This window comes from Rattus rattus, chromosome 3, assembly GCF_011064425.1.
Source record: "Rattus rattus isolate New Zealand chromosome 3, Rrattus_CSIRO_v1, whole genome shotgun sequence".
Taxonomy (NCBI): Eukaryota; Metazoa; Chordata; class Mammalia; order Rodentia; family Muridae; genus Rattus; species Rattus rattus.
In genome coordinates, this window is record NC_046156.1 from 99,669,223 (window position 1) to 99,696,931 (window position 27,709).

The window sequence follows — 27,709 nt, forward strand, 5'->3', positions numbered from 1 at the left end:
GGAGAGGCCGGGCTGGCGGGCGCCCGCCGCCCGCAGCGCCCCCGCGCGGCTCCGCTGAGGATTGCAGACCGGTCCCCGAGTGTGGGGAGGAAAGCACTAGATCTGTGCGAACTGACGGAGCTACCGGCCTCACCCACACGCCGCGCAGTGCTGCCATCTAAGGATGCCCGGCGCCGTGGAGTGTTTTAGAGTCATCCCTTTCCATTTCGCGCGTCTGCGTGTGTGTGAGGATGTTTGTGCACGAGCGCGCACGCCCGTGGGGATCCGGGCGCGGGACCCCGGGGGTTGGCGTTGCAGGCGGTTGTGAGCAGTATCGACCCCGGCTCTTCCCCACAGGCCTGGTTCTAACTAGGTACGAGCGGGACGCTCCGGGTGGCCGGAGCTGGTGTTCATGCCCTGTGCGCGGGGGAACAGCAGCCTCCGGCAACACTTGTTTAACCCAGGATTCCAAACAGTGCCCTGAGCTGGAGCCACGCCTACCAAGGGGAGGGCGCAGGCGCAGAGGGCTGCGCAGGCGCAGTGCGCGCAGGAAAAATGGCGGCCGGGTTCAAGTGAGTGGTAGCGCGCGCAAAAGAGGCCCTGGTGCGGGTGTTGCGCGTGTTGGCGGGCTGGGAATCCTGAGGGCTGCGGGAGGGCTCTGCCCATTGAGGCGCTGAGGGACAGCACATCCAGGACGACCCTGACCTCTTAACCGAGTGCAACGCCGCTCTCAACGCAGTGCCGCCTTCGGAAGGGACTGAAACCTTTGGGGGCGCTCTGATTAGACCCAAAGCTGCCCGCCCACTCGTGCAAACCGTAAACTCGTGTCCGCGAGTGCGTGCACCTATACCTGCTGTAACTTTTGGCCGCGTGTAGTTGATGTGGACAAACGGAGCTCCCGTAACTGTAAAAATACACTCTTCCGTGGTAAATTTGTAGATACTGGCAAATGCGGCTTACGGAGTGAAGTCACGCTAAGTTCCCCACTTCAGAGCAAACGTGATGTGACTGACACCCAGGATAACCCTCTTCTAAGTGTGCCAAGGGCCTCCATTCCTTTTGGCACAGTTAAGGTCGCGGCTGAAAACTGGTTGCTACTATATGGCTTTTGTAAATATGGTTCACAGTTTCAAAACCCCGAACTTGTCGGGATTGGTGTCTCAACCACCACACTCTTAAATTCTGGGTTTACGCTTTAGCATGCACTGACTTAGACACATTTTAAACATGTTTCAGAACTGTGGAACCGCTGGAGTATTACAGGAGATTTCTGGTGAGTAGAGGTGATTTCGTACTTTAGAGCATGTGTTTTCTGCAGCCTAAGTGAAATACATAATCTGCTTCCTTATAAACATTTAGAAAGAAAACTGCCGTCCAGATGGAAGAGAACTTGGTGAATTCAGAACCACAACTGTCAACATAGGTGAGGATAAGCTTCATTTCAGTTGGGTGGGACAGCCCCCACCTTTATTTATCCTTGGTGCCACATAGTTTCCCACCAGCTCTGCTATGTCTAAGACATTTGGTGATGTTAAGAGATTTTTATCATCACACCAACCTTGTAGTTGATCCAAACGTTAGTTCGGATTTGGAGACAGAAGGGAAAAATTAATAACGTTAAGTAGTAATACGGCCTGAACTTGTCGAGACAACTGAAAAATTTAAACTACTTTGTAGGAGGCTTTGTGCTTATTTTTTTTTTTTTCTTTAATTTTTTTTTTTTTTTTTTTTTAAATAAATATGGTATTTACCTTTCCAGGTTCGATCAGTACAGCGGATGGCTCTGCTCTAGTGAAGCTGGGGAACACCACAGTCATTTGTGGAGTTAAAGCAGTAGGTTTTCTGTATGTCTGTAAGCGTCGGAATTCCAAATTAGCTTCATGCTTAGGAGTGGCTCTTAATCGGACTGATATTTAGAATGATATTCTATCAAGTTTGTTTTTTTAAACATGTGTGCATCATTAATTCTTTATAAGGCAAATGATCAAACCTGAATCCTCACTACTTCATACTGAAGATTTTGGCAATATTGTTTTTGAAATTGAGATTGTTATGTGATACCGTTTAGCCATTGATAGATTTTAATCGTCAGTCACACAGAAGTAGTGAGTGCCTGCTGACCTTGTTAGGTGTTCTACAGATTTACCAATCTCTGCCCCTACGTAGAAGGTAGGCAGAGTCTAATGACAAAAGCTGCGCTTTCTCATGTTACCCTGAGCAACTCTCCTCGTTTAGGTTTGTGGTTAAGCTGAAGTGATAAGGATCAGAGCTCATACTCTTTGCCAGGTTTCTATCTGAGACTTACTGGCACTGTCTCACTTGGGCCCCTGGGAGTAGGCAGGTACTGCTTATCTGTCCGTGTGTCAGCAGAGAAATATGAAAGATAAGTAACTCGCCCCAAGTCTCTCAGTCTGTTGTGTGGATCTGCAGGCACTGGGCTAGTTATTGCTATATTCCTCACTTCTGGCCACTACTAGCTCCCTGGCCTGGTTGTGTATCACTTGGGGATTAAATTCAGATTTCAGCTGCTGAACAAGTCACAAAGAGTGGGCATAATCCCACCGATCCTGGTTGATGAGCAGCAGAGTTTGATTATACTGTCCTTTAACCTCCCTGGGAGTCCTAGGGCCCCTGCCAGATGCTCAACGTAATCTAACTGGCTGAAGTGGTCTTTGGTACAGCCTCTGTGAATGGCCAGAATATCATCGTGTTGAGTGGCTTCTCTCACTGGAATATATTATTTGCTTTTGTAGGAATTTGCAGCACCACCAGTAGATGCCCCTGATAGAGGATATATCGGTGAGTTAAATAGTCTTAGAATTTTAACAAATATTCGAGTAAGTTGAAAGCTAACTTGTGATGAAATAGATAGCAGTTCCCAATGCTCAGAAATAGAACACTCCCACCCCCCAACCCCACTCACCCCCACCCCTCACCCACAAAGCTTTGTGCTTGTGAGAAGATAGCAGAGGGAACATCACATGAACGTCACTTCCAACCCTGTGTGGACAGTTTTTATTTACATACTCGGTTGCCCTAATTCAAGGAACCATCATTGCAGATTAAAATCCTGCCTGCACTCTATTTAAAGTACTGGACAATATTTTTCGTCTTGGATTATCTTTTCCATAAAGTGGGAAGCAACATTTAAATCTTTAATAGTTGGATGTGAGCAGAGGACTTTCCTACTACAGACTGAGGTATCTGAGGGAAGAAACCCGAGAAACTATGAAGCCTGTGGTTGTTTTTAAGCACTGTGCAAAACATTAAGTGTAATATTTTCCTCTGAGCTTGGCAATCTGAGAAGACTAATTCTAACACTGCCATGTTTAACACCTGAAGAGTCTACCCGTGGCTAATCCCCTGTGCTGTGAAGCAGTTCCTTTACCAGTCGCCCCAGCTGTGGGTAAGGTTTAGTTCACAGCTGCATTGTCTCTTTCAGTCCCTAATGTGGACCTACCACCGCTGTGTTCATCGAGGTTTCGGACTGGACCTCCTGGAGAAGAGGCTCAAGTCACCAGCCAGTTCATTGCAGATGTCATTGAGAAGTAAGACTGTTAGGATAAAAGTTTAATCATCATTCGTTATCATGTGTGTTTTGCCTTCACATTTATTGTGTTCTTTATCATTAAATCAAGCTCACAGATAATTAAGAAAGAGGACTTATGCATTTCTCCAGGGAAGGTAAGAACAGATTCTCAAGTGGCTGTGTGGTCTAATGTGGTTGTGGGAATTAATCAACCTTAAACCCTGAGATTTTAGAGTTTAGAAGGAATTCTGTAGAAGTTCATTTTACTCTGTATTTGTCTAAATTAACAATTGTGTCATAAATCTTTTCCAGCTGGGTTTTATTTAGTTTAATGAGATAGTCACACTGTGTACCCAGCTGGTCTTTTACCTCCTCCTTCCCAGCCTCCCAAATGCTGGGATTACAGGTGTGTGCCATCCTGTCCAGTTATCAGATAGCATGTCTGGGGAGCTAAGTTTTCTTTCTCTCCCTCTCCCGCTCCCCCCCCCCCTGTTGCTAGTAAAAAAAAAAAAAAAAAGCTTTTATCCTTTACAGCAGATCAGGTTTTGCTTACGCTGATATTTATGGATAGCACATAGTATGTTCCTACATTGGTTTCCCTTGCAGATTTATAGTGCTATTACTATAAAATCTTCGTTACACAGTAGAGAGCACATATTATAGCTGAGCCCTCCATTTGCTAACATAGCAGCAAGAATAAAACTTCCTCTTTGCACCTCTGACTCTATTCAAGGGCGTAGTCAGGTCTGTCTCTTGATTTGCTAGTCAAAGCCCAACTTTCCTAACCTGACCTGACCACTTTGACTTCCTACTTAAAGGTTTAAGGAAAAAAAAAAAGAGATCTTAGACTTTCAAGACTAGTTTTCTCTAACCAGTGGTTCTGTAATTCTTCAGTTGAGGAAAAAGCACTATGGTGTTATCAGGTCTAATTTCTTGTGTGTCAATTATTTTAGCTTGCTTGGGTTCTATACTGTGACCTTATTTGCCTAGACTACGATGGGAACATTTTGGATGCCTGCACGTTTGCTTTGTTAGCAGCTTTAAAGAATGGTAAGCAACCTTAATAAAGACTATTTTCCTACAAATAGAGTCCAGCTGGTCCTTACCTACTCTTCCCCTCCCAAATGCTGGGGTTACAGGGGTGTGCCATCCTGTCTGGGGGCTGGAGTGAACTCGGAAGTGGCTGTGTGGTCCAACATGGTAGAATTTACAGGTTTTTATGGACATTTTGTATCATTCACGATTTTTGATTTGTGAGACAGAGTATGCCATAGCCCAGGGTGCCCTTGAACTTTTGATCCTTCTGTCTCAATATTACCAGCATTTGGGAGGCTAAATATGAACTGCCTTGCCCAGGTTATGTTCTCAAGTTAGTCAGCTCTACAGGGTTTTCTAAAAATGTACTTCTGGGTTTTATATTCTTTTAGATCTGTAGCCTTCTAGATTGCTTTGACTCTCTACCCCAGTAGTCACTGGGGCAGGAGTCCTTCCCAGAATCCACTAACTTGGATAGTACTTTGACTGTAATCCAGGTGGTTCATGCAGACTGGCCATAAATATCGCCTCTGATAGTGATGCTTCCTGGTAAGGGCCCAGGCCGCTTGACAATGTCTTAGCATTTCACTTGTGAGTATTCTGATCATTCCACATTGTTGACTTGATGATAAAACTAAGCCAGGCATGGCTGTGCGTGCTCATAATCACTACATGGGAGGAGAGGAAGATGGCAGCTTTGAGGCCAGTTAGACTACAGAACAGGGTCCAGCTAATTCAGAGTGGAAGATACAGTTACTAGTGGTATCTGTGTATTCATCCAGTCTGCTTGCTTCCTCTGTAACAATGCCAAAGAGCAGCACTTACTGCTTCAAGAGTGTGGATGAGCAAATGAGTGTTATGAAATAGGAGACACTTCAAGACCACACACCTTCAATCCCAGCACTCAGGAAGCAGAGGCAGGTTCTTTGAGGCAGTTTGGTTTATAGAATGAGTTCCAGAGTTCCAGAGTTCCAGGACAGCCCAGGAGCCCAGGAGGACAAAGAGAAGCCCTGTCTCAGGGAAAATAAAACAAGGCAAAAGTCGGCTTGGCTGGATCATAAGATACTCTGTAAAGCGGTTTTCCTCTTCATATTCACCTCAATTGTTATGACATACATAACAAAACTCTCCTGAATCTAGGGGAGTAGCACACAACTCTTATCCCAGAGTGAATCTGGAAGCCAGATGGACTACACAGTGAGATCCTGTCAAAGCAGTCAGTAGCTGTTATGGCTAAGCTACACTGAGGGAAAGTTAAGAAAGCATAGAAACCAAGCTGTACATCAGACCCACTTTACATGCGTTCTTACCTTTCTTCAGTACAGTTGCCTGAAGTTACTATAAACGAAGAAACTGCTTTAGCGGAAGTCAATTTAAAGAAGAAAAGTTATTTGAACGTTAGAGCAAACCCAGTTGCTACTTCATTTGCTGTGTTTGATGAGTAAGTTAATCCAATGTAACATTCTGGGTTCTAAGTTAAGGCCTTATTATTTAGCTGTCTTCACGAGAAAGCTGTCCCCAGGCCCTAAATTGTGATTTGAGCCGTGCCCTGCAGTTCCTTTGGTCAGACCTTCCACGCATAGACATCCTGTTGTATAGGACAACTTGTGTTCACCTTACTTGCCCCTAGGTTTCCTTATGCCTTTTTCCAGGTGGTGAGGGGGAATCTTTGGGGCTCCAGCATTTGCTGAGGAACTTAAGATATTTTATTCCCAAGTTGAAGAGAAAGGTGTTTACAAGTACAGGACTGCTGGGCGCTGCTTCTGCTCTGGCTTCCTCCAGTCCTAAATTAGCTCTTCCAGACCCAGGCTAGAGCAGGCATGCCTTTTGGTACTGTTTGAAATTAGTCAGTTACTAGAATTGATGCCTACTCCCCGCACCACACTTCTTTTTAATGTAGCACTTTGCTGATAGTTGATCCTACCGGGGAGGAGGAGCACCTGTCCACAGGAACCTTAACCATAGTAATGGATGAGGAAGGCAAGCTGTGCTGTCTTCACAAGCCAGGTATGTGCTTTCCACTGCGTTTATAAAACACTGTCCGGTACTGAGTGCAGTGCGGGGTGTTTGACTGTTTAGCTAAATAAAGTTTATGGGCTTCTCTGCTGTTTTAAGTGTTGTGTATCGTTCTTAAAATTAGGACGTCTGTCCTCTGTAGGTCTTCCTAATAAAACTAACCCACATTCTTGAGACCACAGCAATTTAGATGATTTGATTTAAAAACAAAAAAACCCCATTTGCCATGATTTTCAATTTTCATAAAACACCAAACATTGGCTGACTTTTCAGGTGGGAGTGGGCTGACTGGAGCTAAACTTCAGGACTGCATGAGTCGAGCAGTAACGAGACACAAAGAAGTGAGCAAACTACTGGATGAAGTAATTCAGAGCATGAAACACAAATGAACAGACGCCACGATTGCAAAACAGCTGTAAAAATTGTATTTGTTACACTGTGCACAGGCCTTTTATACTAAATAAATACCTAATTACATTCTTTGAAAGATATTTCTAGTACTTCTTACGTTATTTCTGTAATTGGTATGTACAGGAAAACATTGAACTATGTTTCCATGTAAGAATCACAGGGTTTTGCTTCTATATAAAGTGTGCACATATATCAATGTAAAATACTGACATCTTCGGGGAAATGAAGTAGAAATACAATTCTTTTCATTCAGTGGTCTTGTTTTATAAAAAAGAGAAAACAATTGCTCAGAATTTTGGAGTGGTTGGCATGCCTCTCTTCACTTTACTCTTTGACTGGCTGCCTGCCTGCCGGTGACGATGGAGCTGGGCTGTTTGTGCGGCGGCTGCTGCCATAGCCATTTGATGCTGCAAGAATCGCAACTGCTGCAAAGGGAGGGAAAGATCACGTTACGCTAGGTGCATGGGTGGAGGTGTTTCCCCAGGAGAGATGAGAACAGCCAGAGAAGGAGAAGGCAGGGTAACCAAGGGGACTGCCTGCCCAAACCAGGGCAGAGCAGGAGCCTGCTGAGGGCTTAGAGATTGCATTATCCGTTACGTAGCCCTGGCAGTCCACACTGCAGTAATGCAGCAACTTCAATTACCATTTTGTTACAGTAATTCATAGCAAAATAAAGCCAACACTCAGTCGATCACAATATGCTGACATCCTTTCCTAAAATAGTAGGAATATTTTCCTAAACATGTATGACATTTACTAACAGTAATATTTCCACAGTACAGAATTATAAAGTTAATTGGCACTTAAAACTCTCAAAATACAATGCACATTAAAAGGATGTGTGTGGAATGTGCCACCAAGACCTTAAGAAAGAATTTAAAATATAATAGTTATAAAATACACTTAGTGCTCCAAGTTGACTGGCATTTAACATGTCAGACGTCTAAATAAAATTGACTAAGTTACTGAATTGCTTCAGCCTTAACAGACAGGCAGTATAGAAACAGTATAGAGACAGCCCTATAGAAAGGCAGTGTACAGTACTTTTGGAGCCCAGTGTCTTAATTAACCAGAGTGAAGCTGCTGGATTACTTGTAGCTGCTGCTGCTGCTGCTGAAAGGCAGAGGAGAGCTGGAGTCTCTGCTGAGGAAGGGTTTGCTCTGGTCTGTTCTCGGCAGAGCCAAGCTGAGACAACACTACAGAGGGAGAAGGGGAAAGCAGGCCAGTCAAAAAGTTTGAAGGCAACCAAAGCTAGAAAAGGACAACACAGAAAATGAAAAACTAGAAGCAGTATAATTAACCTTAAGTATCAAATCTTAAAGATTTCAGAATAAATCTAGTCTACTAATTAAGAGTGTCAGTGATTCCAGGACATTCTAGCCATACAGAGGGAAGGGAGTTCACAAGCTAAGGTACTGTATTCCCTCGTCTATGACTCTTTTTGTTGTTGCCAGAGTCTCATCCCAGGTTGGCCTCAAACTCACTAGAAGAGGTTGACCATGAAGTCCTGATTCTCTTCCCTCGGTTGTATTCAGTCATCTGCAGTGCTCAAGCACTCTAGCCTTAGCTACACCCTGCCTCCCTCCACAGCATCCTCTTTCATCACCATGGAAGTTGATCTATGGACTTGGTCAAGAAGCCACCTTGATATGGCATTAAGTGGTAAGTTCTTTTAAAATCAGTGAGCCAGCAGAGGTGAACTGGAACAGGCAGTTGACAGGGCCATCCCAACCAGTCTGTACCCTCAAATGCAGGCGACAGGCTCAAGACCTGGCTTCAATTTTTCTGAAACCATACATATTCTCAAGATCTGTCTATAATTCTTTTCATAAATCATACTATGGCTATCTTAAAAGAATTGTAACTTCTGTGGCAAAGGCATATTAATTACACATCTGCATTAGGAAGTTCACTAGTTCTAAATTACAACTCTACTAAGAATTATTATCAAAACACAGATGTTGATAACTCCTCCTAAGGGACATGTAAATTTGGAAGCCAAGTTATAGAAAGCTAAAGGCATAGTTAGCACACAGGGACAATTCACTGACTGATTTTAAAATTCCATAATGGCTTTTTAATGTTTTCTTTATAAAATTCTATCACATGGCTTATTCAAATAGGAATTCAATTCAATATAATGCTACTTTTGGTTTATTATTTCCTACTGAAAGTGGGAGCATTCAAGTTAGTTTCATCTTTATAAACAAGTAGCTCACAGAAATTTTGCTAATTATGAAGATTTAAATCATTCATGTAACTGCAAACTGAGGAAAATTACGTAATCTAGGAAAATGTGGTCTCAGGTAATTAAGAAAGCCACTTATAGTACAAGTATGGAAAACTGCTTTGACAGCTTTATAGAAACTCAGAAAAATATGTAAAAGCTTGCCAGCTAACCATCGTAAAGAAACATGCATGTGAGTTCGAGCTTTTGTAATCAACTGCCAAATTTTTAAAGAAAAAGCTCTTGGCCAACTATTAAATATTTCACTGCTTGCAAGTAGGGAAGGGTGAATAGTTTACACAATGAGCTCTCCATAGGAAGTCGGGGCGATACCTACCAGCTGCCTGTGACGGGGTAAAGCCTCCTACTCCAGTAAGATTAACAACAGCAGCTTGCTGCGCAGTTAAGGCTTGTTCTTGAGCAGCTAGCCCTTGTTCAGGACCCTAAGGAGGAAAAAAAAAGCAAATGGCTAGTGCAAAAAGGGTAAAACTTCCTGAGCCAGTGAAAAGACAGTTTTTCTCTCATGTACAAAGAAAAATAAACAGTAGCATAGGATATGCTGAACACATGTAGAAGTAGCAAGAATTAAAGTATATGAAACCCAGTCCTTGGAATGAACAATAAACAACAAAATACCCCCTAAAATCAAAAACCCTGCCTCACCTCCAGAGCAATGCTACTGTGAAATAAACTCAAAAATGCAAAAACAGTGAGTGAGTCAGAATTACTCAACTCGATGATCTAGACGTTATTGGACCTGTGGCTCATGCTACAATCCCAGTGCTTGGATCTAATGCAGGAGTATGAAGCTACCCTGGGCTACATGGTAAGGATCTGTTGCAAACCAACACACACAACACACACACACACACACACACACACACACACACACACACACACACACACACACACATTGGTTTTTAAGCCAACCCAAAGACAAACTTAATTTCAGGGCCTTCGGCAAAACAACTAAATAAGATTATAAGAGTTAAAATAATTCAGGCTGGAGAGAGAGTTCAGCAGCTAAGAGCACTGGCTGCTCTTCTTGGAGACTCACAGCTATTTGTAACTCCAGTTCCAAGGGACCCAACATCCTCTTCTGGCCTCCACATGTAACATGCAAGTACATGGTGCATAGGTATACATACAAGCAAAACACCCACATACATAAAAATATTTTAACAAGATAGACTCTTGTCAGCCCTCTCAAGATCATATAAAGTCAAAGAGAGAAAGCATTGTAATAAATTGTAAGAAAGACAAAACTGCAGAACTCGTAAGAGGAAAATAAAGGAGAAAGGCTTTGTTGTTTGACTTGGCAATTATTTCTCCAATATGAAGCCAAAAGCACAGTAGGAGAGAGTAAACGTGTGTACAGAATGTATCAGAACTGCATAGGCCATGACCAGAGCCAGAAAGTAACCCAAAGTGGGAGGAGCTATTGGGAATTCTCATAAGTATGTATATATGTCTTCAACTGGACAACACAGAAACAAACAACCTTGTTAAAAAACATAGGCCAAGGATTTAGAAAGACTGTTTTTTCAAAGATACAGAAACAAATGCAGAAAAGCTGTCCCACTCCATCAGCCTGGGAGATTCACACCTTATACTCACTTAGACAGGAGCTACTCAAAACAAAACTGGCTGAAACAGGAAGTGCAGGGGTAGAGCGCATGCCAACCTGCAGGAGGCCCTGAGTCTGATCCCTACCTACCAAAAGAAACTGAGCAAAACAAACAAATAACAAAACCCCAGCAGCAGAAGTTAGTAAGCCATCAGTGAGGATCTGGACAGTCTGTGACCCAGGTCCACACTGCTGGTGAGGATGTAACACAATGCAGCAGGACAGTGAACACCATACTGTTGTCTCGACAAAGTAAGAGCATTTCTGAGTCCCAACAAGTTCTATTCACATATCCAAATGAATGATCTGTCTGGTGTCACAGTAAGAGACACAAAAGGACATTCGGAATAAGAACCCACCTCCCTGCATGATGCACTCAGGATGGTTAAGATAGAAACACAGCACACACTATGGTGGCTGCCAATGTTTAGCTGGGGTGGTGGTGCATGCCTTGCCAGAACTAGGGAGGCAGAGGTAGGAGGATCTCTGAGGCCAGCCAGGGCTGTTACACAGAGGAAACCCAGTCTCAAACAAAAAAACAAGTTTCAATTTTGCAAGATAAAGATTCTTTATGCAATTATGTGAATGTACCCAATACCATCAAAAGTAAACTTAAATAGGCAAATGGGCAGGTTCACACCGAGGTGCTGGGGACGACTGCTCAGGTCCAAGCTATGTTGCAATACAGAGCAAGAGTTTGCCTCAAAAACAGTCACAACAAAAAGCTCCCACAGTAACCCTCCATCCAGGGAAGGCACTTGTCCCCAAGGTTGACTCCAGAACCCAAGAGTGGAAGAAGGACAGGCCCTCTTCCCAGCAGTTCTCTGACCTCACATACACCATAACCCATACATGGACAGAAAGAAGATAAGCAACATTTGTTTTTTAAAAGCGAAAGAAAGACAACTAGACATCTTCTCAACAAAGCAACCCCCTTAGTGTGAAAAAGTTTTCAACATGTCTTCTCTGAGACTCCTAGGGGATGGTTCCATCCACTGAAGACCTGAAGGGAAGCTAGGCAAGAGGGTGGCTGGGTAGTCTTCAGCATCAGCTGAGCCACTCAAGCTGGGACCCAGGAACAAGTGTGCTTAGCTTCCCGAATGAGTCTACAGACTACTCAAAGTTCAGGTACACTTCTCCCTTTCTCCCCAGACTGCACTTTACGCTCTTCCTATTTAATTACATCCTCTTCCCACTGCCCAATACTTCCCAACAACACAGACAGATCTATTACAACAGCAATACATTTCTACAAACAGAAGATATAGGCTGGTCAGAAAAGACACTGTGAGGTGGGGTCACCAGCCACTGCCATTCACTGGCTGTGTGACACTTGGCAAAATGGATGCCTCCATTCAAAACAGCTGTGATTAGAATAACTGGCAGCTACTGATGTTGATAAAGAGAAACAACTCTGGAACTATTTCTTCCAACAAATTAAAACAGGAGAAATATGAAAAGTCCTAAGATCCATAGTGAACACACACACACACACACACACACACACACACACACACACACGCACGCACGCACGCACGCACGCGCGCGCACACTAACAAATCCCATACCTGCTCCTCTGGCTGTTGGGAACCTGAAGCTGTAGGCTGCTGAGGTGGTTGTATAAAATGAGAGAGCTGCGGTTGCTGCTGTTGCTGCTGGGTGTTAAAAATGAGTGAACCACCAGGAAGCTATTCAGAATTTAAACAAGAATTAGCTGCCTTTCCATTGTTCTCATGTGAAGTATTTAAATTTCCTTAAAAACATTCATGGGTAATTTACTGGGAGTCAGGCACTCTTTGACTCTGAAGAAACAGCTGAGAACAGCGAGAGAAGGTGGGAGATGGGACTCAGCTGCTGGGCCTGCCTCTAGCACTTCCAGAGGAGCAAACGAAACAAGGTGCCTGGCCTTCATCAGGCTATGCACAGAGATTATGTTTAAGTCCTGCTACTTTTTGGTGTATATATATTTCCAAATACAAATTTTCCTGATTCAAGTTAATAACTATCCAAATTTACAGCTTATTAACATCTATCACTTCTTATGGATCAGCATAAAAGATCACTGCATGTGCTATGAACTGAACAAACTAACTGGACATAAGGACACACTGTGGTGCTAGTATGCCTAGCACTTGGCAGGTTAAGGCAAGGGAGGGTTCAAAGCCAACCTGAACTTCACAAGCTGTCCCTATCTCAAAAGTTAAAGGGGTATGTATGTTTCAGAAATGTGTGTAACACAACCCAGCCCCCAAATTTGTTCTAGTCTTGCCAACAGCCCTAAAAATTACCACTTAATATAACAGGGCAAGAAACTCTAGGGTTGGTCAGAGCGAGCCTTTACTGTGGAGACTAAGTCGCTCTTATTCTGGATCCAATTTAAATTTAAAGATAGCAACCTTTGGTTAAGAAAGTTAAACCCACTAACTGTGACAAAGCCCAGGCTCAGGGTTTCTGTTTCGCCAGTAGACAAGTCTTTGTCTTCGTTCCTTTTTATCTCTGTCATAGAAGACTTCTTAAGCACATGTTAACACAACATGAAGGAAAGTAACTGTAAATAAAGCAATGCCACCTCTAGTTGTGTGCACATTATCAGTGATGGCTATGCAACTGATCTGCAGGTATCCAGGTACAGAAAGTTCTAGTTCACAGCAGACTTCCCAATCAGTTATGACTGCATATGAGGCTAGCTGATGTGGCAGGTACTGCTATTCCCCAGTAACCGTCAGCTCTGCATTATCATCTGACCTTCATCTTCAGGTCTATCTTTAAGTTCTCTGTGGACAACTATCCATTTTCCAAATCACTAGCTCAAAGGACCGTGGAGAAGAGGGTAGAGCAGGTTGAGAGTAACAGCAGAAAAGTGCAAAAGAACTAGCAAACATCTAATAGTATGTAGAGCACACTCCAAGTGGGGGGAGGAAGAAAGGACCAGCACGGAAGGAGCAAGTTAGGGAGAGGGATGAACGGTAAGTATGGAAAAGAACATGTGTTCAAATGTCATTCTGAAACCCATTATTTTATATATTTATATTCTTTTTAGAACTACAAAGATTTACACATGAAGAAGGGGATGTGGAAGAAGACAGGGTAATCGGATAAGTAATTACAAGCGACGGAAGGTCCAGCAAGTAAAAGAGCTATCACGGGACCCAGCATGTTCTATTTAGTTCTCTTCTCTCTCTTGCACTGCTAGGCCCTCAACCCCATGGGAAGCAGGTTCATTTTCTGTTGCTTTATGGATACGGTGACATAGCAATGTAAAAAAGGCAAGGCCTCACCATCAGGTCTATATTAGACCCAACAAACATTTACAGAATGATTGTTATCTGTCACTGTATTAAGAAAGCATCGTCATCCTTGGAGAAAATAACGCATTCCCACGTTTTGACACCATCAAGCACAAAAACCAACAGGACACACATCTACCACTCTCATAGGCGGTGCCTTTCCAGGAACTCTCTTTGGGGCAGCTAGCTCGACTGGGCAGGGAGTAAAGACAATGAAAGCCCTGTCTACACAACACCCTTTATTATTATTTTTTACACGTAACTACATAAAGGTAGCACTACATAAGCCCTTAGAAGATTCTGAATAAACTTCAAAAGCTAACATGTATAAATACACATTGTTTTCTAAAAATCAAAATATAAAAATTTAAATCAAAAGTATTGTTTCAGGTTTACCTGGAGTAGATTTAAAGGCCTGAGACTTGAAGTATTTTTTAAACCAAATGGGATACCTGTTAAATAAAATTAATGGTTATAATGAGAAAGTATCACAAATGAGACATCTTCACTTCTCTTATTGAAAAAAGTCACCTGGGATTATGTATACACCATGATGGTGACAAAACTACCACCACTGTGCAAGCACATCTTAACTGTCACTTCCTCACATTCCTCAGCTACATCAAAAACTGCTAAATTTTGCATACAAAATATCAATCACCAAAATGTTAAAAGAACACTCACTCTTGTGTGTGTGTGTGTGTGTGTGAGAGAGAGAGAGAGAGAGAGAGAGAGAGAGAGAGAGAGAGAGAGAGAGAGAGAGAGAGAGAAACCAACATTAGGCTATACTGGCCTGTTAATTCTGAATTTAAAGAAAAACAAAAGAGCAGGTAATAGTACTTGCCACCTGAGTGCAACCCCAGGGCCCACGTGGTGAAGGGCTGATGAGATGCCTGGAGGCTGACTCTGACCTTACATACAGATGTAAAAACCATTATTGGCAGGCTGGACACTGTAGTTTGTTGACGTTGGTCTCAAAGTATGTACAAATTAGCCAGTGTGGTGGTGAGAGCCTTTCATCCCAGCACTCAGGAGGCAGAGGAGGTGGATCTCTGAGTTCAAGGCCAGTTTAAGGAGAGTTCTAGAACAGCCAAAGTTATAAAGACAGACCTTGTCTCAAAAGCCCCCATCTGGCCTCTTCAAAACATGTGTGAAATTTTTGTCCACATCAATCTGAATACAGACTCAAACTTATCTAGTAAAGTGGCTTGTGCCTGTAATCACAAGATTTGGGAGGAAGAAGTGGGAAATCTCATAAACAACAACATATGTAACAGACGTAGTCCTCTGTTAAATTGTTATCTACAGAAAGAGATGCAGAGAATTTGTATATGATATCATCAGAGGCTTATACAAGAAACTGAGAACGCCTCAGGTGGACCCCATTTAGGAATGAGTCCCTGGGGAGAGAGGGCTGAGATTTTACTGCTGTGCATCTGTGTTTGGCATCCACTTAGTGTCTCATGGTGGCAGAGCTTACAAAGGGGTATGGCCTCTGCATGTGCCTTTCCAGCCGAACTAAGGCACTAGCAGACCTTCCCTTCCTCCTAAGAACCAAGTCAAGTCACGCAGATGAGACTGAGGCTGGGGGAGATTTAAGTGGTAAACCTGCTACCAATGCATCTAAAATTCAGGATGTGACTTTAATTCCCATGGTTCCTTCTCATTAAAATAAGCACAACTAGAATTAAAAAATAACATATTGTATTTTCTAGGTTTACCATAACTGAGAAGGCTAAGAAAAGGAACTGCCCAGGCATTACATCACAACCTTTATTGTAGGCATCATAGTGGGCACTCCTGTTCCCTCTGCTGTTGGCCACATGGTAATAACTGCCCAAGACCTGTACTACTACAAAGAATAGCAGCACTGAATGCTGCTCTTGGCCCAGCTACCGTGCCCTATATTCATTCTCCCATGAGACATTATTATTATTTTGATCGCTACTTTATTTCTGGGGAAAATGATGGAAAAAAGCAACTTCCAAAGATTACAGAAATAAGAATCTAGGCTTTTAGCTGCCATGCTATTGTTTCCAGTAGAATATACATTTGTATTGTTTTCTCTGGAGTATTTCTACATAAACAAGAATAAGGTAACTGTAACTAATCTCATTCCCTATTATTCTAAAGCAGAAGACATGATGTATGTAGACTTACAGATTTAACAGGCTTCTTCCCTGAAGCTGTTTGCTAGGTGGTGATCTGATAGATACCAGAACTACAAAAGGCTTTTCAAGTATCCGAGAAAGAAAACTTTATGAAAAGCAACACTGAATGCTTTTAGCAATGCCCTTGAGTAACAGTTTTCATGGCTGGGCATGGGGACACACACCAGTCATCCCAGTGAGGTAGAAGCAGGAGGATCAGCTGAAGGTCACCTTCAGCACAGATCTAGGGTGAGACCACTTTGCATAACACCCTGTCTATAAAAATGCATCAAAAAACCAAAGCAACAAGGTAAATCAAAGCCTTTCACATGAACTTATACTCTGACCTGCTTGAGGAGCTGCCTGCATGGCACTGGGCAGTGCATTTGTTAAGAGACCTCCTGATGGCAGAAGGCCGCTGCTGCACAGGCTTTGTCCTGCAGGAGGTATGGCCCCAGTGTCACAGCCCAGCATGGAGTTTGAGCCACTCTTCAGAGCCTGGGCTCCACTGCAGGGTAAGGGACAGAGCGTTACATACATGAAAGCAAATACCAGCCTCACAATTCTTCAGATTCAAAACAACGACAGAAAGCTATAAAGCAAGTCCCATCACTTCTGTCTTAAAAAGTAATTCCTAGGGCAGGTGAGATGCTCAGCAGGCACTTGCCACTAAAATGCAGATGATGGAAGGAAAAAAATCCAAAACATGCAAGTCACCCTCTGACCTCTACATACACTGTGGCACATAAACCCCAAAATAAATACAGTAATTTTTTTTTAATTTCACTTTCTAATCCAAGTTTTATCTTAGTGCTGAAGTGCGACAGAGCTGACTTAGGTAGTGAGCACATCCTTAGATACTTCTGAATGCAGAGACTCAAAGTCCTGCCCAAGTGGTTCAAAGACAGTAACAGGCGAACGACAAAATCTGGGCAACGGGGAAATACATCTTTGTACAGGAAATAGATTTGTCACTAAAATTCTATCCTTCATATGAAGCAGCTCCTGACCATATCAAAAACTATTTCAGTATAATATGCAATTTATCTTAATCTCACAAATAAAACTGTCTTTAAATTGTCAACTTACCCAGCAGCGCTCACTACACTGATGGAGTTAAGCCCAGCAGAGTCTGCCATGACCGGGGAGACCGTGCTTCCTGTTGTTATAGATGTTACCATGGTAGAAAGAGGAATGGTTGTCACAGGCATTGCCTGGCTCAGAGCCCTTTGCTGCTGAGCAAACTGAGTTAACAAAGTGGGCTGAGGGGTGAAGCCTGAATCTTGGGGAGATGGGGTGGCTGAAGGGGTACTAGGAGCTGAGTTCTGAGCATCAGGAGGGTGTGGGGCCGATGAAGGGGTTGGTGTAGGAGTAGATGGCTTAGGAGTTCCAGATCCTGCTCATTGAGAAAAATAAAAATTGCTAGTTTGTTATAAATGGCTGGTCCTTTTAAAATAAGGTTAATGGAATCTTAGCGCTGACAAATTTGTTCCAATTTTTTCAATGCAGTTAACTGCAAGTGTTAACTCTCTACACAATCCACGAGGGTTGCTACACTCAATTACAATTAAGGATGCAGTATATCACCTAACAACCCCACTCCGGATCACAGGTCACCGTGCAAATACACTTACACTCTACCACAACACCCAATGAAAGTTAGTCTCCTATACGCTGTCTGGCCTACAAGGCTGAGAATGAATTTAAGTTAATCTTTGTTATTTGTGATTTCACTAATTCAAGACTGCTTTAAAAAATTACTGCTTATAACTGTCAGAGATAAACTGTCAAGGTATTTAGTAAGCTACACAAGGCTATCAATTATGGCACCGAGATACACATGTTTAATTCCCAACATAACACGTTTACCCTGACAAAGAAGTTTACAAAGAACAAAGCAGGTACTTTACAGATAATACTGCATCTTTAACAGTAACTGTGTACTTCTGTTTAAATGTAGAATGTATAGAAAATCTGTTGTGAATGAAGTATGCACAGTTTTATCAACTTAAAAAAATTTAAAAAAATGAAACCAAAAAGAGTAAAGCAAAGCTCTTTGAGTGTTTCCTTTTTTAGTCTTTCATGTCCTGCAGAAAGAAAGGAGAGAGATGTGGAATGTCCAGAAGCTGTCACTCCACCCTGACTTAACACAACTGTGTGCAGTAGATCACCACAATCCATACCCACAACACGAGAAGTGTGAATGAGACTTTCAGAAAATTTATTTATTTTTCTTTGTGCAAAACAAGAAGGCAGAAAAATTACACCTTTTGAGCTATCGGGATGCAGATTTAATATCTAGGACCATCTTAGCACTGTGCAGTACACTGACAGCACACACTAGCCACCAAGCAAAAAGGAAAAAGAAAAAAGGGAAAAAAGAAAAAGAAAAAAGCTAAAAAACTGGAATCCCCCTAAATTAGTACCTAACTTATTCAGATATTCATTTGAAGAAATTAGCCCAAATTTAACCTAACATTCCTATATTGTCTCTACCTGCTGTTAAAAAGGGAATCCAGAAGTAAGAATTCTATTTCCCTACGTTCAGATTATCACATTTAATGACCGCTTACAGAAGTGTAGACGTGCTCTCAAATACTACTTTTCCATTTATTGCATGTAACCTTGGAACCAGCTGGTGTCTTACACATACAAAGACAGTACCTCCAATAATTCATTCTCACATTTTCTTTTTAGTATTAGCCACAGTTTATATAGTAAGAAAAAAGATCCTAGGGTGCACTGTAAATAATATTTTGCAATCTTATTGCCAGGCAATTTTTTAAGATGTTTAAGCAACAAACCTAAAAGAAAGGTATACACAAAGTGCATACACAGATACAGAAAAGCAAATACAATTACAGTAAACACGAAATACATACAGCCAACAAGAAGTCTACTTGGAGTTTCATGCAACTTATACATTTTGGGTACACAGTACGTTCAAATTTCACTATTCACAGATTGAATAAAAGCTGCCTCAAGAAACACCAATGCAAAAAAAAAAAAAAACTTAGGAAAATTTGAGCAAGAGTTTAAATCATGACTCACTCTGGGATGAGCTGGCAGGTGACAGGGCAGCAGGAGAAAGCATGCTAACTTGACTGAGATCCACAGATGACTTCCGAGAAAGGCTGGGCTTCGATGATGGCGGTGGAGGAGTTGGAGATTTAAGGAAGCTGCTGGCCTGCTGTGCTGTGAAATAGTTACCTGGAAGAATACACATTATCCCCTAGGGCTGGAGAGATGGTGCAGTAAATACAAGAGCACTTGTGAGCAATCACACAGACCAGAGCTCGGATCCCACTACCCACCCAAATCTGCTACCTCCGGGAGCGAAGAGTATACACATAGAACACACTCACGAGAACACAGAAAACCTAAGTCACAGATTTGTGAATTCTGACAGTAAACATGAGTAACATTTTAAGAAAGTGATGACGCGGTCACAGAGATGAGGACTTCACTGTACCTGAGGAACTATTTCCTGAGCTTGAGGGAAGTTTGATGGGTGGGGGTCGATGTTTTACTCCCTTTCCCAAAACTGAAGACTGAATGGAGGAGGTCTCCGGCTGTTGAGGAGTGACATTAAACACAACTGTTAAGATTAAATTAATATCATGACTCCTACATGAAATTCCTAACTGTACTCAGGGTTAGACAGTCACAAACTGTAGCATCCACAGCACGGTGAGTCCCAGAGAAGAGCAGAGAGTGAAGGGACGCCGGCCAGCCTTCTCAACCAACCTTTAACAGGAATAACAACCTGTACCTATCATTGAGGACTTCTGAAGCTCTGAACACAAAGCGAAGCAGAACAATAAAAAGCTAAAAGTGAAAGCAAGATTACAATCTTGCCGTCTCTAAGACTCCTTGACAAACAATGGGTACAAGGCAGAAGCCATGTGAACGTACTTCTCCCTCTTCTCCAGAATTGAGACTGGCTGAACCACTAGAGCTGTGAGACATCTTCACTGGGCATTTGGCTTCATTCTGGACCAACTCCTGGTACTGATTAACCACCCTGAAATGTTAGGAAAAACAGGTAAGGATTGGCCAAATCTGTCTTAAACACAAATCATCTAGGAGATAAGCAATGCTATTATAGGAAAAGAAGTCTCACCAGATTTAACAGAAAATATGACAGGTGCCCCTAACTGCCAACCACAAGTGCCATGACATAAACCTAGAGCCTCATGTATGTGACTTGTCATCAGCCACATACACAGCACAGGCTGACTGTTCCACAGCAGAAAGACACAGAGCCTGGCCAAGAGACTAAGACTAGATTGAGCTACATGAGGAAATCCCATCTTAAGTGTATTCTGTGCTGTGGAGATGACAAAGGTGCTGGCCTCCAAGCCTGACAACCTATGTATGTGTACCACATGGTGGAGGGAGAACCACTTAAGATTTTATTTCTAATATAGAAATTATAAGGTCATCCTTGATTATAATTAAACCAATAAACAGACAACAAAACATCTCATTCCTTTTTCCTTGGACTTGGGATTATAAACTTCCTCCTTAAAATCATCTGTCTCACTCACATACCTAAGTTTTCTTACCTAAAACGAACTGTATTTTATACAGTCATTACTTCTCATTAAAATATCAAGAAAATGTACCTCGGAGCTTTTATTAAGTGATTTAACCCAAGACAGTAATGATGATATAATGTCCAGTTAAATATGCAGCAAAATCAACATCTGTGACTCAAATATAGAATATTCTACCCTACAAAAATACATATTCACATCCAATCTGACCAAAAATAAAGAAGCAAATGCACTTTACCTCTCTGCGTCAGTCTTTGATCCAATAATAAACCTAAAATGGTATCAAGAAAGAGAAGTCTCGGGTAAGAGTGTCTTAAAACATCTTGGGTTAATCTTTAAAGTCTTTTATATTTATTCACAGCAGTACAAATTCATTTAAAAACTACCAATGTATCATGATATTAAAATTTTAATTAAACATGAGAAATAATGTTCAAATTGTACATTCATCATAAAATAATCAATTTGGCTGGTTTACCTTAGGAGAAATTTATTTTAATGTTGATTTATAATTTACACAATCTGGAATAAATTATCAAAAACCACTATACAAGCTCACAAACATTGTCCCTTTAGTAAAATTACTCAACAACTGAGAGACCTATGGCTTTTCATTCATTTAGTTCAATTCTGGAAGTCATTTTTAAACTTGCTTTAGACGAGAATGAAGCTTATTGCCAACTCAAATAAAAATCTTTTCTAAAAAAAAAAAAAAATTTAAAGAGAAATCTTTTCCAAGTTTTTTTTTCTAAATTTTGACATCATGACTTAACATATTAAAACAAGTGAATCTTATTTTTTTAATTACCAGTTTGAATGATCATCAGCAGAGGAGCTGAAATACAAAATGAAAAAGAGAAGCACTCAGTTAAGGCAAACCAGACTTCAGCGTCAAAGCTCTCAGGTTCTGAACAAGAAGACTGTGGAAGAGCACAGATGCTGCAGGGTAACGGCAGGGGCATCAGTTGTCTCCCACAGCAGTCCACGGCCGTGGAACTGCGGAGCAGCTACTGTGCCCTTACAGTTAGTCATGCTGCCACATCCTCAATGCTGAATGAGGGGACAATGTCAGAAATAAGCATAATCAGACCAGCTGAGAGCTGTTAACTGAGGAACTGCTTTTAGCTTTTCATGTTAACTGTTATCTAAGTATGGGTGAAGTAACTCTAAAACCCATCATTCTTCACAAATTTTGGTAAAGATTTTAACAATAATTTGATATACAACTGAGTTATATTTTTTTTCATTTCATGATTTGTTAAAAAATAAATACTCAAGTAACCATACAATCAAAATTACCGCAGCACTCAGAAGGCAGAGACAAAGAAAGGCTGACCTCAGGGAGCTGAGACCAGCCTAGTCTCCATAGCATGTTCCAGGCCAGCTAGGGATTCAGACCCTGCCTACACTCCCCAGCCACTCCCAAATCAAAGCTGATAATTAGTACTAATGATGTACCATTGAGAAAATCAACTACAGAAATTGCCAATAATATAAATATACCAACAACAAAATCTCAAGACTACCGCAAAAATATCTGCACTTTAAAAACTAATTCTAAGTAACTTAGAGAACTTGGCAACTGTGTTTCAACCTCACTCACATCCACTGTCAAAACACACTGGTATAAATCAAGTACCAAATCCCCAGAGGAAAACGCATTCACTAGCTGACAGCTCCTTGGTAGTTCTCCATGGGTTCTATTACATATACTCATCAGAACTCACTGGGATGGAGACATCTGGCTGTCACTTTCTTCATCTGCTTTCCACGGCTGTATTTTACCGTAGTAAAGTGGATCACCAAGAGACTGCAAGATGGTCAGCTTTGTTTTCTGATACTGATTACCACCTTCACATTCAAATACATAATCGTCTTTTACATCCTGAAAAGAAAAGAGAATCCCAAGTAATTTCTTCTCAAGCAACAACAACAAATAATGAAATAAAATAAAAACTGACTTTTGTCTGGTATACACACATGGCACTGAAGGAAAGTTTAAGGCTATGTATGATTGTGCATTGAGTCATTTATTATTAAAAAGTATTATAGATTATAAAGATGGTATTATAAAAACCATTTACTGAATACTGTCACAGCACTTAACAAGTAGTGTCTCATCCAACTGTCAAACAAAAGCCCATGGCTGGTGTGGCCAGTTCCACATTACAGGTAAACGAATTGGTCAGGTATGGTGGCATATGTCTTTAACTCCAGCACTTGGGAGGCAGAGACAGGCTGATCCCTTTAAGTTCAAGACCAGCCTGATCTACAAAATGAGTTCTAGGCCAGGTAGAACTATATCGTAAGACCCTGTCTCACAAATAATAAGCAAATAAATAAATGTAACGACTCAATCCTTCAGAGAGAACCATAGCACAGAACCCCTTCTCCATGGTCCTTTACGCTAAGTGTTCCAGTGTGGCATTGAAAGAGCGTACCCCTAAACGGGGACGTGTCTCTCGCTCCAATCATGGGATGGGGTGCCCCCAGGAATCACGAGTAGCCGGTCTTGATGTAACAGCAAGAGGTAGCATTTATTAACGAGATCCCGGACCCACACGTATCTCACACAGGAGACAGAGGAATTGGCCCCGAGCCTCTTCAGGCAGGGGTTTATATAGGAAGAAGCTAGGGGTTTCGTGTGGTTATCAGCAAGGGGAAATGGGTACAAGGTCTCATCTGCAAGCAGTACGTGCGGGCTGGGGTGTTCTCAATATAGGAGAACGTCTTATCTCTATCTGTAGAGCAGGGAGTCATCCGTCTGGATGGCCCCCTCTTCCTGGAACAATCCCTTGACCTTGTTTTTAGGCTTGGCCGGGCACATTTCAGGCCAGCTCTGTCCTGTCCCCTTATCTGCTGTTCTTTTGTAGTTTTTATGAAGTTTTTATTTTAACTCTTTAGCTCCAAATGGTCCGGCAAGCCCTATAGTCTCCCTCAGGTAGTCCGGACCTTGTTTATGACTAACTTTTTGAAATTTAACTCTTCAGCATCTCTTCAGGCCAGGGAGACAGCCCAGAGCCACACATCACTTCCACTCAACATGTCTTTAGGCCAGGCACTGCAGCATATACCTGTGGCCTAGTACTCAGGAGGCAGAGGCAACAAAGGTAAAGACAGCAAAGGTCCAGGCAAGCCTAGGTCACACAGGAAACCGCCTCTCAAACAAGGACACCATTGAGAGAATACACTAATTTGAAACAAAGGCAAGTGAGAACCACCAGCATGTAGCCAGAACATAAAACACACTAGTTTTCTGTAAACTATGTTTCTATGTAGTCTCACTACATAGCCCAGTGAGATCTCAAAGACATCTCTTCCCAGCAGCAGTTTCCCTAGTTCTGGACTCACAGTTACGGACCACTGGACTGGACTCTTATTTTGGTTTTTGAGTAGCTCCATAAGTGGCCACACTGGCTTCCAAGTAAGGAGCTTGCTGCCTCTGCCTCTAAGAGCTGAGATTACAGGCATGGATTCCGATGCCCCACACAAAAAAAGGCAGTGTTATATTAAAACTGCTCTGTAAAATGAAAAACCCACTCAGGGTTAATAATATTTTCCTGAAGTCCAAAAGAGCTCCAAACACACTTTAAAAAAAAGTTACACATTACAAGTAGTCTTCTGATTAATAACTTCAGAGCCCAGCTTATAAACAACTTCACAAATATAGCAGAGGCACACCTGGCATTTGGGCAATGAACGCAGAGGAGCAGTGTGTTCCAGGTCAGTCCTGACTACATTGCAAGTTTGAGGCCAGTTTGGGCTACAAGAGACTCTGTCTCAAAACAAAAAATACACAGGCAAACTGGATCATTAGTCAAAGAGACTGGAATGATTACTTACATGAGCTGGCCACATGGTTGGCTGTGAGTCATCAGATTTAATCGATTTCTCCACTTTAGCATATTTCTCCACCTAAACAATGAAGATGTTGAGTAAAATGGGTTCAGTATGGGAACAAAGACAAGAGCCTGCACAATTCACAGAAAACACATGGGCTCAGGGTTTCAACCAGCAGCATCACCAAGCACTTGTATTGAAGAAGTTTAAAACCCTCCTGATATGTTTAATTAGTGTGGTATGTTTGACTGTAGATGATTAAGAGCACTGCCTGGGGGCCACATATGCAATAAGAAGACAATATGGCTTTCTTTCTTGGTTTGTATACAGAGTCCACAGATGTCGTTGGCTTTGTGTTTTAACTATTAAAACAGCAAGAACCATTAGAATTGTTACAAAAAGCATTCTGGAAATAGTGACTAATTTTGAAACAACCATCATATAGAATTAAATAAACCGGCAAGGCTGCTTAGCAGGTAAATTTCTTGCCACCGAAACTTGAAGTTCAGAGTTTGAAGCCCAGGAACAACATGGTAATGGTAGAAGCAAAGAATTTCTCTCTTTCTCTCTCTCTCTCTCTCTCTCACCCCAAATATATATATATATATCCATTTTATTCAACGTGTGTATACACACACACACACACACACACACACACACACTAAAAGAAACTGGAAATGAAATAAAACAATCCTTCATAACACCTTTATGATCACAGCATTCATGTGTCTTGTAAATTATTAGTAAAGAATACTACTGGGAGTTCCAAACTTCTAATATTACTAATCTTTAAGAGCATGGAAGCACTTTGGCCCTGTGTTAGAGGGCAGCATTTCATGAACTTACATCTACTTCAGAAGGCACAGCCAAGTTACAGGGGCTCCGTTTCCACATGTCTACACACTGAAACGTTAAAAAAAGTACAATTACACAAAAATACTTAAAGCAAAGCCAGCCTATTAGTACATCAAGCACCTTACTGACTACTTACATTTCCTGCTTTGGAAATTTTGAGGTCATAATGCTGACCTGCTTTCCTTTCCTTCCTCTTTTGTAAGAAATCAAGTAATCTCAGCTGAGGGGGAGGAGGACAGTGAGAGAGGTCCTGCTGCCGGTTCAGGGAGGACCTGGAGTACCTCTTCAAACACCTACAATATATTGGAAACAATGAAGCAACAACTCATAACACATACGGGAAAGAAAGAGCATGCACTGATTACAAATTCAATCACAAACCTACTTACAGCATACACACACACACACACACACACACACACACACACCAGCAAGCACCTTAAACATAGGTGAAAGAAAAGGAACGAGACAAAATACTCATGACCATGCAGCCACACTAATTTGAATCCAGAACTAGAGAGACAGTCATTATAAACTAATGCTAAAATTGTGATTCTATTTTCTCAAAACTCGTTAAGCTACACACAGTTTCTTTGTTAACTGTTTTTAATTAATGCTGGGAAGCAATGAAGCAACTATCCTTCTGTTCCTATCTGGCCTTTTTACAGCCTCACAACCACTTTGGGGAACAGACCAAAAACTTATAAAAAGTTCCTTCTTTAAAAGACTGAAGAATATATTACTTTACAATAAGGCAGAAAATATTTTTTAAAAAGGTCTATCACACAAATCCACAATACAAGGCCACTAAAAATCGCATTTGTGAACTTGGAAATCCAGCACTCACATGCTGAGGGAAAGGGCACTCTGGCTAGCAACAGTGTCAAACTTAAGAGCCTGTGTCAAACAAGCCAGCTATTACCGTTTCATTGGGCGAGTGTTCATCTTCTGCCGGTTATAGAGCAGCCTATTGGCCGTGCATGCTACTGCCACAGACGGGTCAAGACACAGTGGTTCTGCTGTAGCTAGAATCAGCTGGCTCTCAAGCAAAAGTTTGTCTTCCTGCAATACCCAGTAGAATATGTCAGCCTCAGATGCATTTTTGATAATGTAAACATACACCATTTAACCCAGAAATATTCCCAGAAAGTTTGCTAAAAAAATAAAGAAAATGTAGTAATTCATGTTTGAACATTAATATGTAAATCTGACAAGATACAGAAACTTGGAAATTGAGTTATTTGCATGTTGCATAAAATAGTGAAATCCAAAGAGTGGATATTTATTTGGCTGTTTAAAATACAGTTTATTCAGGAATGGTAGAATAACTGAGAACAATTATATTCTCTCCTTTTACCAGTTCTCAGCTTAAGAAAATGATGCTTTCTGCTCTCCAGTGTTGACTGCAAGTTTGTCTCTAACATGAAGAACTTTCAACCTTATAGACAGAAAAATAACAGCCCGGATTAAACCTCATCACTTACGAGTTACAGATAAACTGAATCTTAGTTCACAAGCACATTTCACACAGGGTTGTTACATCACTGATATCCTCTCTCCAAAGTAACAGGCAAGCAAAAGCTACAACTACAGTATCAATTAGCTGATGTCAGTGCTAAGAAGTCCTGTTAGACCATGTGTAGTGATATAGGTCTTTACTCTCAGAATTTAGGAGGCTAAGGCAGAGGGATCTCAAGTGCCAAGGCAGCCTGGGCTAGCGATCTTACTTCAAAAAGAAAAAGAAAAGAATGGAAGAAAGGGAGAAAGGAAGGGAGGAATAAGAGCTAGGCTTCCTGTAGAATTACAGAATCCTATATAAAAGAAAAATCACAATCTATTTCTATTCAATAGTAAGGATAAAGCTTTTGTTTGAGAGGATAAAAAACCAATTTTCACACTAGCCTTCATCAGTTAACTCCAGTTTTATCAGCAAGGCTGGAAACAATTGGGACTGGATTCTAAGTAGTTTCTTGAGGGATCCTAAAGCTCATAAGGGAATCTTGGTTTTGTCCAAGTGTCCACCCTAACACACCTCTCTAACATCAGTAAAAGGAAGCTTCTCACTGATGCTTCACAGTGGCCTACTTGGGATTAGAGAGAGAACTCACCTGCGTCCATTTATGGTTGTCACTTGTTATAGAATGGACATCACAGACTAAAGTCTAAAAGAAACAAAACATTTAAAAAACACATA

General features: G+C 41.6%; 2 protein-coding genes across 16 annotated transcripts in view; one reads left to right on the forward strand and one right to left on the reverse strand.

Annotated features, from left to right (window-relative positions):
- Nucleotides 1–482: 482 nt before the first annotated feature.
- Nucleotides 483–7,050, forward strand: Exosc8 (exosome component 8). The gene is made up of 11 exons (XM_032898414.1): nucleotides 483–551; nucleotides 1,216–1,252; nucleotides 1,339–1,402; nucleotides 1,739–1,812; nucleotides 2,733–2,778; nucleotides 3,422–3,527; nucleotides 3,618–3,663; nucleotides 4,462–4,558; nucleotides 5,864–5,984; nucleotides 6,444–6,550; nucleotides 6,833–7,050. The coding sequence occupies exons 1-11, from the start codon at nucleotides 535–537 to the stop codon at nucleotides 6,946–6,948; spliced, it is 831 nt and encodes a 276-aa protein (XP_032754305.1). The 5' UTR covers nucleotides 483–534; the 3' UTR covers nucleotides 6,949–7,050.
- The window catches only part of Supt20h (SPT20 homolog, SAGA complex component), a 33,154-nt gene continuing 12,410 nt past the window's right edge, over nucleotides 6,966–27,709 (reverse strand). For 6 of the 15 annotated variants that reach the window (XM_032898402.1, XM_032898398.1, XM_032898400.1 and 3 more), the window contains 18 exons: nucleotides 27,624–27,677; nucleotides 26,438–26,577; nucleotides 25,652–25,808; nucleotides 25,507–25,563; nucleotides 24,664–24,735; nucleotides 22,548–22,705; nucleotides 21,629–21,655; nucleotides 21,059–21,091; nucleotides 20,177–20,285; nucleotides 19,734–19,833; nucleotides 19,313–19,471; nucleotides 17,351–17,657; nucleotides 16,609–16,769; nucleotides 14,508–14,563; nucleotides 12,393–12,512; nucleotides 9,535–9,640; nucleotides 8,063–8,166; nucleotides 6,966–7,395 (listed from right to left, as the gene is read on the reverse strand). In XM_032898402.1, coding sequence (XP_032754293.1) covers nucleotides 7,258–7,395; nucleotides 8,063–8,166; nucleotides 9,535–9,640; nucleotides 12,393–12,512; nucleotides 14,508–14,563; nucleotides 16,609–16,769; nucleotides 17,351–17,657; nucleotides 19,313–19,471; nucleotides 19,734–19,833; nucleotides 20,177–20,285; nucleotides 21,059–21,091; nucleotides 21,629–21,655; nucleotides 22,548–22,705; nucleotides 24,664–24,735; nucleotides 25,507–25,563; nucleotides 25,652–25,808; nucleotides 26,438–26,577; nucleotides 27,624–27,677 — 2,058 coding nt within the window. In that variant the 3' untranslated portion in view covers nucleotides 6,966–7,257. Of the gene's footprint in view, nucleotides 7,396–8,062; nucleotides 8,167–9,534; nucleotides 9,641–12,392; nucleotides 12,513–14,507; nucleotides 14,564–16,608; nucleotides 16,770–17,350; nucleotides 17,658–18,082; nucleotides 19,472–19,733; nucleotides 19,834–20,176; nucleotides 20,286–21,058; nucleotides 21,092–21,628; nucleotides 21,656–22,547; nucleotides 22,706–24,663; nucleotides 24,736–25,506; nucleotides 25,564–25,651; nucleotides 25,809–26,437; nucleotides 26,578–27,623; nucleotides 27,678–27,709 lie in introns of those variants that run through there. The other 9 variants (XM_032898412.1, XM_032898407.1, XM_032898413.1 and 6 more) reach the window with 6 other exon arrangements.

Excerpts from the sequence above, each read along its gene's own strand:
- Exosc8 (XM_032898414.1), top strand. Across the intron at positions 1,253-1,338 it reads AGTATTACAGGAGATTTCTG|AAAGAAAACTGCCGTCCAGA; the intron begins GTGAGTAGAGGT and ends ATAAACATTTAG. Across the intron at positions 4,559-5,863 it reads GTTAGCAGCTTTAAAGAATG|TACAGTTGCCTGAAGTTACT; the intron begins GTAAGCAACCTT and ends ACCTTTCTTCAG.